The sequence below is a fragment of the Excalfactoria chinensis genome, chromosome 6 (genome assembly GCF_039878825.1).
Source record: "Excalfactoria chinensis isolate bCotChi1 chromosome 6, bCotChi1.hap2, whole genome shotgun sequence".
Classification (NCBI taxonomy): domain Eukaryota; kingdom Metazoa; phylum Chordata; class Aves; order Galliformes; family Phasianidae; genus Excalfactoria; species Excalfactoria chinensis.
Genome location: NC_092830.1, coordinates 29,558,135 through 29,572,515, shown reverse-complemented (window position 1 = coordinate 29,572,515; position 14,381 = coordinate 29,558,135). Strand labels below are relative to the sequence as shown.

The 14,381-nt window shown below is 41.6% G+C and overlaps 2 protein-coding genes across 3 annotated transcripts in view; one reads left to right on the top strand and one right to left on the bottom strand.

The window, feature by feature from the left end:
• The window catches only part of GPAM (glycerol-3-phosphate acyltransferase, mitochondrial), a 92,891-nt gene that overhangs the window by 21,492 nt on the left and 57,018 nt on the right, over nucleotides 1-14,381 (top strand). For both annotated transcript variants that reach the window (XM_072339714.1, XM_072339715.1), the window contains one exon: nucleotides 3,304-3,471. The gene's annotated coding sequence lies outside the window, so the exon portion shown is untranslated. The remainder of the gene's footprint in view (nucleotides 1-3,303; nucleotides 3,472-14,381) is intronic.
• On the bottom strand, nucleotides 3,992-11,292 carry TECTB (tectorin beta). Its single transcript, XM_072340820.1, has 11 exons — nucleotides 11,228-11,292; nucleotides 10,286-10,374; nucleotides 8,638-8,828; nucleotides 8,084-8,226; nucleotides 7,925-7,997; nucleotides 6,876-6,979; nucleotides 6,717-6,800; nucleotides 6,401-6,563; nucleotides 5,374-5,443; nucleotides 4,517-4,549; nucleotides 3,992-4,044 (listed from the first exon to the last, which is right to left on the bottom strand). The coding sequence occupies exons 2-11, from the start codon at nucleotides 10,359-10,361 to the stop codon at nucleotides 3,992-3,994; spliced, it is 990 nt and encodes a 329-aa protein (XP_072196921.1). The 5' UTR covers nucleotides 10,362-10,374; nucleotides 11,228-11,292.

The window sequence follows — 14,381 nt, the reverse complement described above, 5'->3', positions numbered from 1 at the left end:
CTAGGATGAGTTGGAGTCAGAATTGCCACCCTGCTATGACCTGCTTGCTTCATCCCTTCTGCCTGTGTGTAAATATATACTGCAGAGCAAACAGTTCACAGCAACAAAACCTCTGCTCTAACACTATACATTGGCTTTAGCACTCATCAAGGAGTAGGATCGATGTTCCCCATTCCCATCACTCGGTACTGCATCATTTGGATACTGCTGAGTGTGCTTATGGAAAAGCATAGTGTAATTTAAACCTGCAAGATCTCCTTAAAACATACTTCAGGGCCTTGTTACTGATAAGTCCATGCTACCGATTGTGAGTTAATTGCCTCTTTAAAATTAGGTAATCATGACATACATCCTGAATCTTTCTGTTGGTGTATGCCATTGTGAGAAGAAAAATACTGATGTTATTTTCTGAATAACATTATGCAGGTGAGCATAAGCAGGAAGGCAAGCTAACCTTCAGCAGAACAGAATCCCTGCCAGTGGTGTTTTGTGTCAGTGTGTAAATCTCCACAGTGAGCCAGTCTGTGGGAGGAGGGTGTTAATGTCGATGAAACCACAAGCAGAGAGAATTTAGCAGGAGAGGAGGCACAGCATGGAACCAGTCTGGGAAGACTGGAGACTAGTTGCACCACAGAAAAGCCATTTGCAATCCAATGGGCTTTGTATAGGGGCATTTAACAGCACCTATCTTAGAATTCAGAACAGGAGCTCATCTAACAATTGCTTTTGAAGAACAGAATAAAAATTAGGTGTATAGTAGTTTGTCTTTCCAGCAACAAAGGAAAATGTGTTGGAAAGTGTGCTGATCTTCAGGCTGTAGGGTACAGTGCAGCTCTGACAGCTCAGAATGTCTCTTCCTTTAGTACCTTGCCATGCTGAGTGTAGAGTGTCCAGGCTGGAAAGTAGCAGGTTGCAGAGATGGCAGGCCTGCTGCTATGTATTCCTGAACATTTTGTTAGATATGACTTGCTCTTTCATTGGCAATTTCTCTTGGACCTTCTTATTTGTTACTTGCATATGCAGTGACTGTCAAAGGCCGTCACAGTTAATCGTGCTTACCATTCACAAGTGAGAACATACAGTGACCAATGTATTGTGTAAATGTGTGTCACTGTGCTAGCGCTGTTGTGCTGCACCTGTTGTTGTTACTTTGATACCTGTGTGTGATCACTGGCTCTTCTGATTCTTGCCATGACCTTGGTGTCCTTGTGCATCATCTTTACAATGACAAAATATGACAAGCACGTAAAATCCCTTACGCCTTTGGAGTTTGTTCATATTGGAGGAGGAACTGGGACAAAACCAGATTGTAACCTTTAGGTAAATCTGCTTCCGAACAGATTATCTGGGTTCGCTCTAACTAACCTTGCTTTGCCTGCATCTCCATGAATAGACTTGAGTTTCATGTGCAGATGCAGAGATCTAAGCAAGCACCTTAATGCACCACCAGCTGAAGAAGATGCAGAGTTACAGTGCATCTGACATTAAGAAGCTTATCGAACATTAGCTTGCACTAAAATCATTTGCAGCACCCATGTTTTTGAATGTTGGAAAAAATGTTAAGATCAGTAAATATTATTTAGAAAGGTTAAGAAAAATGAAAGTGAATTATTGTACATTTTTTAAAGCAAGTTCTTTAGGATGGACAACTTGTGCTACCTTAAATAGCAGTAATTAACTTGATTCTGGAGATGATGCCTATTCATATGGCATTGTATTCTGGGACAAATCTTTTAAGTCACCTCTGGGAGCTGTATTATTATTGTTACTGTTATTTAGCAAGAAACAATTCTCGTAGAGACACAGTGATCCAAACTTGGACTGGTGATGGGGCTTTGCCCAGTGTGCACCCACAGCCAGCTGGCTGGCTGGACTGCATTCAGTGCAGTGCTGTAACCACAGGGAGGTATGTATGCCCAGAGGCTCCATCCCACGGTGGGCAGGGAGGTGGCCTGGGAATTTGGAGGCATGCTGCAATCATGCAAGGTTCGTTCCAATGAAAAGATTATTGCATAATCAGGAAGAAAATTAATCATCCTGTCAAAGGTGCTCAGTTGAAGGGTTCCTGCACAATATAGCCATGATTGGAGGAGGTCAGTGACTGCTGCAAAGGCCAAGCAAAAGAAACAAGCTTTGGAGAAGCCATGCTGTTAATCTTGTGTGGCAAATGAGAATCTGAAGAGATGAAGCTGCTGGGTAGAAGGTTTTGAAATTTGGGGTGTTACTGGGAAGAGGGGAAAGATAGAAAATGCAGGAGAAGCAGCTGCCAGGGGTTCTGATGAAAATACTGGGTGATGCACAAAATGCACGATAGCTCTGCTCTGCCTGCTAAGACTTGCCTCACAGTGGCAGTCCAGTTCATTGAACTCTGGCTTGAATCGGACAATTCTGTCAAGAGCGCCCTCTGTTGTACGTAGTGACTAAATGCACTCCTTCAGAGCTGACTTTCTGCAGGCTGGCAGGTGGATGCTCTCTGCTAGAATCTCGGTCTCTAAACAGCTATTTATTATTATTATTTTTAATGAATACATCTGTATTTTATAAATATATTGAAATTACACGTAGAGGAGTAAATGGAGACCCAGCTATGTATCATCTTTGTAATTATTTCAGAAAGAACAATGAGCTGAAGAAACAATATGATGATGTAGGAACTTTGATATTGAGTATGGTGGTTTCTGTGTGATAGATGCTCACAGAGGGATGTTCCTCTTTGCAAAACAGTTCGCTCTGATTTGGAATAGTGGAAGTATAGAATACCAAAGAAGAGGAAAAACAGCTAACATAGGGATGCTGCTTCAGAATGTTTGGTCCTCTTGGTTCCCATTTCTGAGAAGGCTACTTCACAGAGATCCAACGTCACTTTGCAGCTTGAAGCTAATGAGGCGTTGAGGTAGCATCACTGTTCACTATGCCTCAAGTTAGAAAATTCCTTTGGAACTGCAGAGAGAAAAGTACTCCTATATGGAAGCTTGGAAAAGAAGTGACTGTAGCAATAGCTGTAGTCATTCTTCTTGCTGTCACTGTTAGGATACCAAAAGCTTCATGGAAAGTGTCTAGGAATCTTTCTTACCTGACATTTTCAGATGTTTTGCTGAATATTGTTTGAGCAGTTACAGAAAGTAAGATACGTACCATTACTTGCTGAGAAACTGTTCCATGCCCGGACTATGTCCTGCTATTCAGTAATCATTGTTTCCCTTTCTATTGATCTCTTCTTAGATACAAGAACTAGCAATTTGTTGTATCTGACACCAGCTGCCTCCAAGGATGTATCCTAAAACTCACTATCTTGTTTTTCAGCCTCAGCTGTGCTTGCTTCACATCCATGCCATGCAGATGTTCAGCACTAAGATTAAGATGTCCAGTTACAAGGCAACCTGGTTCCAACAGCACCATACCGACTGCAGTGTGTGCTGAGCTCTACTTCACCCACCCAATCAATACTGAGAAGCAGGAAAGAAATGTCAGGTAATTCCCAGGGCTTCTGAATTATTGCTTCATAAAAGGCATGATTTTCTCCCATTGTTGACTTCTAAGTTAGTTTTCATGGTGCTGAGGGGCTCTACAGATCAAGCTGAAGTGTTTATGGCCTTGCCAGACCATGCCTGAAGGGAAGTCTGATACCACATTGAGGCTGTTAAGGAATGGGGATGCTGAAGGGAAAATTTACAGTGGAGGATGCAGAGTTTGAATATGCCTATATATAGAAACAAACACTACTGGCATCATCTGTAAGAGAAGGCATCAGTAGAATACACAGCCATTTTGTTTTCCCTAGTTTAAAATGTTTGCAGGGATCTGGGGGGGCACAGCGGCTTTGGGGCTGTTCAATACTAGAGACGCAAGGCTCGTGGAATGGTTTATTTATCTGATGAAAAGGTGCACAAGGATTTTTGGTGACTTTAATTTTCCTTCTGTAAAATAAACGTCTTTAGTAAAGTCCTGGTCCAGGATTGGGAAAAATTAAGAAATGCAGCTAAGCTGAGTTTTATAATAAAACAGCAGAAAATCCAATTGCAAAGAGTAGGTGGAAGAGAACATCTGTAAAAGGAAAAATAAAAGAGAGACTAAATGTGAGTACTTCACCATCAGCTGCCTTTCATGTTTTCTTCCCACCCCTACCAATTTACTACATGTCCTAACATGGCTCTGTCACTGTATCAGGTTTTAGCAAACAAGCTTTGAAGAGGCTTTCAAACCAGCTCAATAGAAATGCTTTCCAAGCATCTCTGTTAACCCAGCAAAACATGTTTGTTCCTTCTTGGGAAGAGTGCGTAGAAAGAAGAGAAATTACTGTTTAGTACTGGAAATTACTGATATGATTTCAGTGTCTAGGTTGAAGGAAGTGCCTACAGGAAGCAATGAGAGATGAGATTTGATTTTGAAGTGTTTCCTTCTGTCAAAATTACAAAATTGACCAAATCTTTCTTTGAGCTACAGAGTTTACTTTGGCAGAGCCACTCAGGATCCGTATTTGGGATTGATAGCATCACTGTGAGATTTTTCTGCTTACCTGAGAGCATGTAAAATCTGGATAAACCTTTGTCTGTAAAGTAAGAGAAAAAGATAACATTTGAATGGCATGTTTTAAATAGGGTAAAGTGCACCAGTGTGCTCTGTAAAAACAGATAAGTTGGCCATGTTTTGAAATTCTGGGTATTTTTTCCTCTTGGCTTTACTCTCCAAAGTGATGAGAGGATCCTCCAATTCTTTAATTTTATAAAATTAGTGGTGTTTTACTGGTGCAACCTTCTGATTGTCAATAATGCTGCTCCAGATGGATCTGTAATTTATGTTGGCTAGCAGGATAGTGTAGATGTGGTTGTGAAACCAGTATGAAGGGCTTCAGTGAAAGCATGATTTAGGCATACCTTGTTCCAAGTACTTGTATCCAAAGCACGTAACTTGTGCAGGATCTGCAGAACCAAACTAGCTCGGGGAGAAATTCCTGCCGCCAGGAGGCAGCAGCTGGAAGTAAAACGTTTGGGTTTGTAATGGGAAGAATTGATGGCTGTTCACATTATGGGCATGCAGGGTTGACCTGCTGGATTTCTGGTTACACTGAAGAACCCACTGTAAGTGCAAAGAAAGGCTCAGTACTGCTTTCTCCTAAGCCTGGCTTCTTCCCTCACGCACGTGCATCCCATTAGAGACTGTCTGGGCTGTTGCTGAGGTCAAATTTGGGTGACCAGGATTTACATTGCTAGCTTGCTGTGGAAGTGGTTTAGCCACTTATCATTAATGCCATATGGGTGCATTTACTCACTTTCTAAACGAGGAGAGTTTCACTGAGCAAATCTGGCACAACCCCAAACCTCGAGGTTCACTGCTTCCCAAAGGGAGCACCACCCCAGGAGCCCAGCCACTTACTGCGCACAGAGATCTCCGCCACTAAAACACCTCCGGTCTGTTCCATGCGCTGCTTTCGTTTGTCACATGTCTCAAGAGATCAGAGAGAAAGCCATGTATACCCCACCAAATTAATATGTGTCTGTATACACCCAAACCCAATTCTCACGTTTCTGACTAAGTAAATGAAGTCTGTATCAATTTTGCTGCATGTTTTCTAGGGACTGTTTTTTATTTTTCTGTAATAACTGGGGCTTTTTGGTGCTCAAGGGGAGCTTTTGCTGTGTATTGGATGAGGATTTTGGTCTGCCTGTATAGTGGCAGTCAGTGGACTGCCCTTCCTGTGCAGCTTCAACAAAGCTTCCTCTCAAGGAGGAAGGCGGTAGCTGAACTCCTTCTATTTAACCTATGACCTCTGTGAAGACTTTTGTTGTTTATTACAAACTGTAATTGTTCTTTATTGGATATGAAGAGGAAGCACCAAATCCTCTCCACTTAGATCATCTTCTATTCAAATCTAATGTCTCTTGTTACAACTGACAAAGTCTTTATCAGAGGCAGTGATTTCTAGATCAAAGGTCCTTGTCCATTCCCTAACCTTTGCAGCTGTGGGCATTTTTATAATCTCAGAAAGTATTAATTGTGGATCTGCCTTGCTTGGTTCAGCCTTAATTAGAGCAGACCGCTCACCAACTGCAGAGGTGCTGGCTTGGTCCCACCTTGGAGGGAGAGAAGGGAATTGCACCCTGTGCCTCTAAGGATGATGCTTTTGTTTAGCTGTGGCTGTTTGCCAAACAGGAGCGTAGTCTGCAATGTTGACAAAAACTGAGGTTTTAAAATGACTATGTTATTTCTCAATACCTCCAAACAAATTGCTCAATGCTGCACATAGTGCCTATGGCATGACAGGGATCAGGGTACACAGCCCACCACTCGGGTTAATGCATGTTGGTGGCTCCATCTAATGCCTACTCCCAACCTGACATGCCCCCTGGTCACACTCTGTCTGAATTTAGCTCCGTGTGTTTCCCTTGGAGGGAGGCCTTACCACCGGGCAGGAGAACTTCTCGCTGTCACAGACATGTGTCTCACAGTGCAGCCAGACCTTGGACAGCTTGGGGATGTTTTGGAAGCGGAAGGCATTAAACTGAAATGTCGCACGGTTTGTTTTTCCATTCTCATGGACGACAATGGAGAAGTCTGAGGCACACCTGTATAGTGTGTGGAGAAATGTCAGACCTTGGTGTGTGAATTGTGTCCTGAGGTCACAGTCTGAGGAATGCATTTCCCCAGCTGTGGGCCACTTCCTGCTTTTAGGTGATTGGGAATGAGTAGGGCAGCTCCCCAAGCCCCCCAGCACCTACCCCTTGGTGATCAGAGGCCAGTGCACCTGGTAGAAGTACTCTGAGGAAGGTGTTGCCCAGCAGTTGTTGAGAACAACTTTGAACCTGGGAAGGCAAAAATATCAGATCAGCACACAGCATCCCAATTGCTGATTTATTGTCATTCCTTTCTTCACATACCTGTCACTTAAGCCCTTAGCTTCCACACCAGCAAATATGTCAGAACCAATTTCTGATGTTTCGACGACAAAAGGGGCTTCTTTTATACTTGTGAACTTAGCATTCTTTGAAAGAAAAAGAGAAAAAGGCATCATATGTTACATGCACCATGCAAAGTGCATGGCAACTTCAGACAGCTCTGGAGAGAGAGACTCCAGAAGCCTGGATTCTTACTACCTGTGAGCTCCAAAGTCTGTTTAGTTATGTTTGGTTCATAATAAGTGGCAGAATTTGCAACTGATTGAGATGTGGGATGTGTGGGATGTGTGGAATGAGAGCATGAGCGGGAAATGGGCCTGCTGCTGCTGCCCTTCTGAACCAGAGCTGCTGGGGGAAGTGGGTAGGAGTGGGGCACTGGAGATAACTGTATGAAGTGGGAATGGGGCTGGCCACACTGGGGGTAATTGAGTGAAGTAGGCTGTGCTTTTTCTAGCTGCATTGGTGCTTCAGAGTGTGCATTGATGGGAAAAGATTAGGAGCAACATGGAGTAGCTGTGGGGAGGGAAGGAATGCTTCAAAAGATTAGCTTGATATCCAGAGGTAAATGCTGGAAGCAAAATTTCAGCAGGATTTCTGGGCAGCATGAAATGCCAGCCAGATGAGCAGACAAGGAAGCTGACTGCAAGGGATGTGCCTTTCCATTCCTATAGAGACAATATCATAGTGGCAGTGTCTGTAGGTGGATGCTGCTGCTCTTTGAGTGGGATTACCAACAAGTTTGGCTTTTTTCTTTATAAAGCTTGTCAGCATGCAAGAACTGTACCAGTCAGCAGGAAAAGCTGCCTCGTGGAGGAGTTAAATGAACATCTGGCATGTGTCTGCTATGTTTGGTTTAAGTTACATCCCTGTTAATCACTGGAAATGAGAACCTATGCAAACCATGCTGTAATTATCTGCTACAGGCTGGTAATGTGCTCCATGACATTCAGAAGTCAAGAGCAGCAGCCTTTTTTTCCTGCTGATGTTGGTGGAAAGTGAAGGCAAAAAGCTGAGTGGCAAAGAGCACTTACAGAGTAAAAGTTGAGGGATAACTGACTTTCAAATGAGCCAGAGCTCCCATTCTTCACATGGACAGTGGCCACCCTGGGGATATAAAAACCACATTGCTCTGCATGAGTGAAACCTGGGGTTTTAAAAGGAGGAAGTCTCACTGCCAGACCAAGACTTACCTTTGGTCAAAGGCAGCCTGGTTCACCAAGTAGTTGGCATTGTATGTGCAGGTGAATGAGTAATTCACAGGCTGGCTCTTAAGGATCACTGTGGAGTCATTGGAGACAATGGAGTTGTAGAAGTGATAAACAGGATTCTTAAACTGTAGGTGGGAAAATAGAAATATGTATGCACCAGTGACTGTTTGAGGCACCAAGAACAACCTGGCATGTTAAAATATGAGGATTCAACTTCGTGACAAAACAGCATTCCTAATGAGACATGGTTTTGTATCTTGTCATGTTCTGTGTATGCATGCCAATGGGTGGCAGGCACACAGGCTAATAACACTAAACCTCTGTGTATTTTGCCTGTAGATGTGGAGCATGACTATTTAATTCCTCCTTCTCCTAAATCTAAGAAGAGGCCTGATAACCTGAATTGCCCTCTCTTCATCAGTACTTAAAGCCCACTGGAACCAAATGGGCTCTTTCAAATGAATCCAGCCAGTTCCTGAACCCAGCTCAGGCTGTGCTTTGCCACCTTTCAGAAAACATTGGTCTGAAAGTCTTACCTCTGACTGCGTCCCGCAGTATGATTTATTTTTAGGTGACAGGTCTGGGATTGTGAATTGGTAATATCCTGAATCGTGGATCCCATTGTAACAAATGCCTCCAAGTGCCAGCTGATTGACCTCCCATCCATAAGGACACTCTGGAATTTTTGTAATGATGGTTCTAGGATAGCAGTATACCAGAATTACATCTGAAAAGAAAACAGTATGCCTAGAGTGACATTCAGGAGTGCTTTTCTTTCAAAAAGACAAGTCTACACATCTGCTTTCCATGAGGATTTAAATCCTGTGTGGGATCCGCTGAAAGGTCCCCTAATGTTAGCAGCAGGGGAATGGGAACAGCATGAGCTACTCATAAGTGACCTCAGGGTTGTTAAATTCAGTCCTCCCTGAAGCTTAGCCCTGTTAATACCGATAGCCAATAGCACTGTAATTTGTTTCCTTGTGGGGTTACTGCTAGGACAACAATGAATACTCAATGCCATAACTGAGACTAATTGTTTTGTCATAGCAGAAGATTTGAGCCTTTTTCAAAGAGAATCGAGCAGTGTGAATTTGAAAGTGTGATGTGAATTTAAATGGAAATACTGACTAAATACTAATGAACTGAAAATTGAGAAATAGCAATTACTGCCTTAAAAAAACACACACAAAAAACCCCCACAACACTCTGCCCAGAACTACTTGTCTGTTTTAAAGCTTCCAATGCTCTCATCTTTATGATAAAAGCCTGATTCTTCAGCCTTCCTGTGCTTGCAGGAGTTTGGGGAATATGCAGGAGCTGGGCAAATTTATGTGGGGAAAATCATACAGGGACCTTAATAGCTTGCTTCTTTCAAATCAACAAATGCAGGCTTGTTCTGCCTGTGTTGGTGGTCAGAGATGGTGACTTCACAACTATGGAAGGTCCTCAGCTCTGAGAAACTCCTTGTGGAAGAGAGGGCACTGAAATAGGTGAACAGAGGGCCAAATACTTAGAATATACTGTGGAGTTCCTGGCAGTAGCATACACTGGTCTATTACTATATACACATGCCACATATTCAATGCAAAGACTCCTTATTGAGGCATATTCCAACACGTTCCAAAAGTAAGTTTTGCAGTTCTAGCAAATTGTGCACTGAAGGTTTGTCTGGCACCAGATCGTCTGAGTGTCTAGGCAGAAATCAGAGTGTAACTGGGGCCTCAGCTGCAATGATGATCATTATATATTTAAGTATAGCAGTGGTGTTCAGGAGCTCAGCCCATCTCACTCACTCAGCATCAGTCATTAGATTGCAGCCAGGAGGACTGAAGCCCAGTTCAGGCAGCAGAGATCAGCAGCACTAACTGTGGGTAATTCATCCAGTTTCTGATTGCTGCTCTTTTAATTACCAGCTTATATCTGAATTCTGTTCACACTTAACTTTATTGCACTGTGTTTATTGCAGAGTTAAGCATCCTAATTCTGTAGGGAAGTAGGACCTTAGTAGTGCATGCTTTACTATGCTGTCTGGAAATAAATCAATAAAGGAAATATGAGGGTTAATTCTCCAGATCCTACAGTTTAACTATATGAAGAAAACCAGCTTTAAATGGAAAACAACACTTTGGCAGTTTAAATACAAAAAAAAAAAAAAAAAAGCATAGAAGACTTGAGTAATTCTACCTGCTTTATTTGGAGTGCAGGGCCCCGCAAAGGCTTGTGCCAAGATGACCATCAGATAAATAGTAACAGGCACCATTTCTTGCAGTGACCTGAGGACACAGGGAAAAAAGACTGAATTTGTCTTCTCAACTAGAAGACATGAAACTGCTAAACTGGCTACTATTTAATAATCTTGCAGGCAGAAATATATAACATTGCTGATATTGTCACCCAATTTCCATTGCATCAAAAAGATGTGTATTTCCAAGACCACTATTATCAGTGGATCACTACTGTGACAGTATTACTGTTTTTCAGTGCTGATTTAAAGTTCTTCTAGGATGTTTTCGTTCTTTTAAAGAGTCTAAACCTAAATCGTTAGTATAACTAAAGGAAACTGAAAGAACAGGAGCTGAAAAAGAGAGACAATTGAAATTGCAGGAAGAAATACTAAGGAACCAATATACATACTGTGCTTAGTAATGTAATGCAAAAATTATTCTGTGTTGATGTCTATCCTGATGTATGTAATCTTAACTTCTTGTAGGTTTTTTGTTACAATTTCTCTGTCCTGAAAACTGTAAGTTTAGCAGCAGTTATCCTGTGTGGCTTTAGTTTCCATCTCCACCACAGGCCTCAGCCCTACAAGCTGCTTCCCGCTTGGGCACAGAGCAGCCTGTGGGGTTGGGACTGCTGTGCTCCTGTTTTGCCCTTGTGGACACTTTCCAGTGTCTGCCTGCATATCTGCATTACTGAACACAGTGTCAGAATTAAGCAGCATAATTTAGGTAAAGAAAAAAGGCCTTGCCCATTAAGCATTCCCATGAAAAGAAATCAATTTCAACATTTTCACTCATCCTCTTTCTAAATACATTCATAAAAAGCTCACACACAACCTATCAGTGGCAACCCCTTCTAATTAAAATCCTATGCATTCTGCAATAAATGAAGTACAATACCTACAAGAGAGGAGGGGATTCAGTATTTCAGATTTTCATTGCAGTCTTATTCCAGTAGCTGCGTTGCCGGCTCTTCCCAAGATGTCCTCTTTCAAATGAACCTAGCTACTGTTATCTCCGCTTTATATAAGCAATCTTGTAAAAGGAGCCCATCTCTGGTTAAATCTCAGCCTGCCAGTATTGTCCACTGTGGGAGAAAAAAAAAAGTTATAGAAAAGCAATTCCCTTTCCCTTAGATGGGACTGTGTTGCTGCTATTTGATTTTTTAAGTCTGTGATGGCTTTTTGTTTGTTTTTTTTTGTAACAGATCTTGGAAATGACTGAACAGAAACCTGCTGATGGAGTATAACTGACATAATTTCTCTCTTTTCCAAGTTTCTTAGGAAAATGTAGAGTTTTTGCAGTGACAAAATCACAGCTGCCTTATAGAACTCAGTGCAAAGGTCTTTATAGGAATTAGATGCCTGTCTTAGATGGGTTATTGAAGAGGTCAATGTTTTGTGCCATGTAGATGGACAAAAGTAATTTCAGCTTCATACACCATCTTTGGAATTATCTCATATGCTTATTTTTCCTAAAAGCTCACATTTGAGTAGAGGTGATGTCTTTCATATTTCCATTGTAGTATATAATTACACCACACAATACTACATATGTATGGGACTGTAAAATATGTGTTAAATATTACACTATGTAGGCGTATATTTGTAACACTTCTATATTAAACATCACATTGTTTTACAATGTAAAATCCACCATTATACAGAGAACTCAAACCACTTAGCCTTCGTTATGACACATACCCTGTGTTTGCCACATGACGGTCTTAGTAGATTTTTCATGTGACACATAGCATCCTGTTTGTGGTGACAGACCTAGAATAAGGACTCGGATGTGATACTGCTGTTTTGCCGAACTAAAGAAAAATGATGAGTCATAAAACGGTCTTGCCTGAGGGACCCAGTCCTGGGGACTCCTCCTGGCTGAGTTTGGTGGCTCCTCCTGTGCAGTTCTCCATGTGGAAGAGCTTAATTCTGCCTCATTTCTGGCAGAACTTAATGTGAGTCTCCTTTCTCCTAAGTGGCTTTTGGGGTGGGGGAGAGGGTCATGCAGCAGAAAGGTTTTTGCAGCAATGCACAGCAGCTCTGATCTTAAACTGAAACACTGAACAATGTGGGTTCAGTTCTTCTGTGGGTGCTTGATGCAGAAAAGAACCGGTGAGATTTATGGACTCACCTGCAGGAGAGCATTCACTGCCTTAAATCCACACCATGGATCCACACCTAGCTAATGCCATACAGCTTTCAAGCATAACTATGGCTACAGTGTGCATTGTAGGGGATGCTAACTCTTGCCTGGCAATGGTGGTGTGAAAGTGAATCTATAAAAATGTGAAAATGTTTATGTTTATATGTAGTTACAATGACTTGTAGTTCTTGCAAACGGATTCAGAACCATAAAGAAAAGTTAAAGACCCCATAAAGATCTGTATTTTGTTTCAGATAATAAACTTGAACATGGATCTGAAGCATCACAATGATTGCAGTGTAGAGGACATCTTGTTAAATAGGCTGCTGCCACTGTTCTTGTGGGTCAGGTTCCACAAGCCTTCACATACCAGTTTAATGAGATTACTAAGAGAGGTACAAATGGATAAACACTGTTGGTTAGAATTTGTTTTTATTTTAATTGAGTTAAAGAATAATCCGCTGAACAAGAACAGAAGCTCATAAATGGTTTGGTTTGCTCTAGCTAGGAACTATCCTTATCAGGAATTCTAAAATAAGGAAAATTTAACTCATGGTATCTGTTTTATATTCTCAATCCAAATCCTTCTGCAGGCACTGAAGTCCAAATTTGATTTCCAACTCCCAGCTCTGGATGAATATATATGGTGTAAACATTTGTTTTTGTGTGTGTACCTGTGCATTTGGTTTGGAATTAGGAACTGGGAGCTGGTGAAGCATTTTGAACTACCATGCTAGCAAGTCTTTACAGCACAGGAACAAGGTGAAGGTTTACTTAAGAATGTATTTCCTTGCAACTTTGTACACTAGAAACACCTCATAGCTCTATGCAAACTGATGTTCAAGCTCAAAAGATCAGCTTCAGCCTTGGGGTTGGATTGGGTCTCTTGGGTCTTGCAGGACTAATTTGGAGCATAAGATATTTGGCTAAACTTGATGATACTTAGTGTAAATACTTTGCTAAAAATGATGCAAGTGGCCAACTTAATCACGGTGCTAATAGGTGAAATACAGACTGGCTTTGTTATAATTCTTCTAATCAAATGATGCAGTTAAATAATCATTGATGTAATGCTACAGGTTTCAGTGGAATTATTCCATGCTAGATCCAATCTTGTAATTTTTGAAAGAAAATAAATCTCTCATTATCTTCTCACAGAAAAGCAGTCACCGTGCACTTAATACTCCTTTTAGGTGGAAGGTAGAAAACAGACTAAAATCCATGAAACGAATTTGGCAAAAGTGCCATCTGGTCTACAGCAATTTACATTTGCATGAGAAAAAGCACAAAATGTACCCAAACTGAACGGCATTGGATACCTGCTCTGATCAAAGGTGAAGGCTTGGAGAAGGGTTAGGTTTCTCTCAGTAATTGAATCACAGAGAAAGGAAAGCCATTAAATTTGCAAAGGAGGCCATTGAGGTTTGTTGCATTTCCCTGACTCTTTCCAAGCCCATTGAATAATCTCAGCAATCTAAGTACCTGTAAAGATTTCGTCAAAGAGCAAATGAAGGCCTTATTGTGAATTTTTTCCTACAAGGGCAGCTTGTCTCTTTAGCTTTGTTTCTCTGGTTGTGATTGAAAGCTGTGTGAATATCTGCTGTCTGGTTCTTACATGAAGAAACTGAGGTTCTGCTCTTAGAATCTGCAAAGGTTATTGTGACATTCAGTTTTTATTGTTTTGGGAAAGAGTGTGAACTTGAAGGACTCCTTAATTTTATGGAAGGACTTCATAGGGTAGAAAGAAGCAGCAGAGGTGGTTCACTGACTCTAGGAGGAGTGAAACCTGGTGACATTTGTTTAGAAGTTGCCATGTGCTGGTGATAGCATTTCCAACCATGCACCAAAACCCGGCATTCTTACTTGTGTCTGATATAAAGGATGCATTTACAATACAAGTGTGGAGATGT

Coding starts and splice junctions, on each gene's coding strand:
- TECTB (XM_072340820.1), bottom strand. CDS start 10,361: ATGGTGCCTGTTACTATTTATCTGATGGTCATCTTGGCACAAGCCTTT. Junction 8,829..10,285: donor CTGCACTCCAAATAAAGCAG/GTAGAATTACTC, acceptor TTTTCTTTTCAG/ATGTAATTCTGGTATACTGC. Junction 6,980..7,924: donor TATCCCTCAACTTTTACTCT/GTAAGTGCTCTT, acceptor TTTCTTTCAAAG/AATGCTAAGTTCACAAGTAT.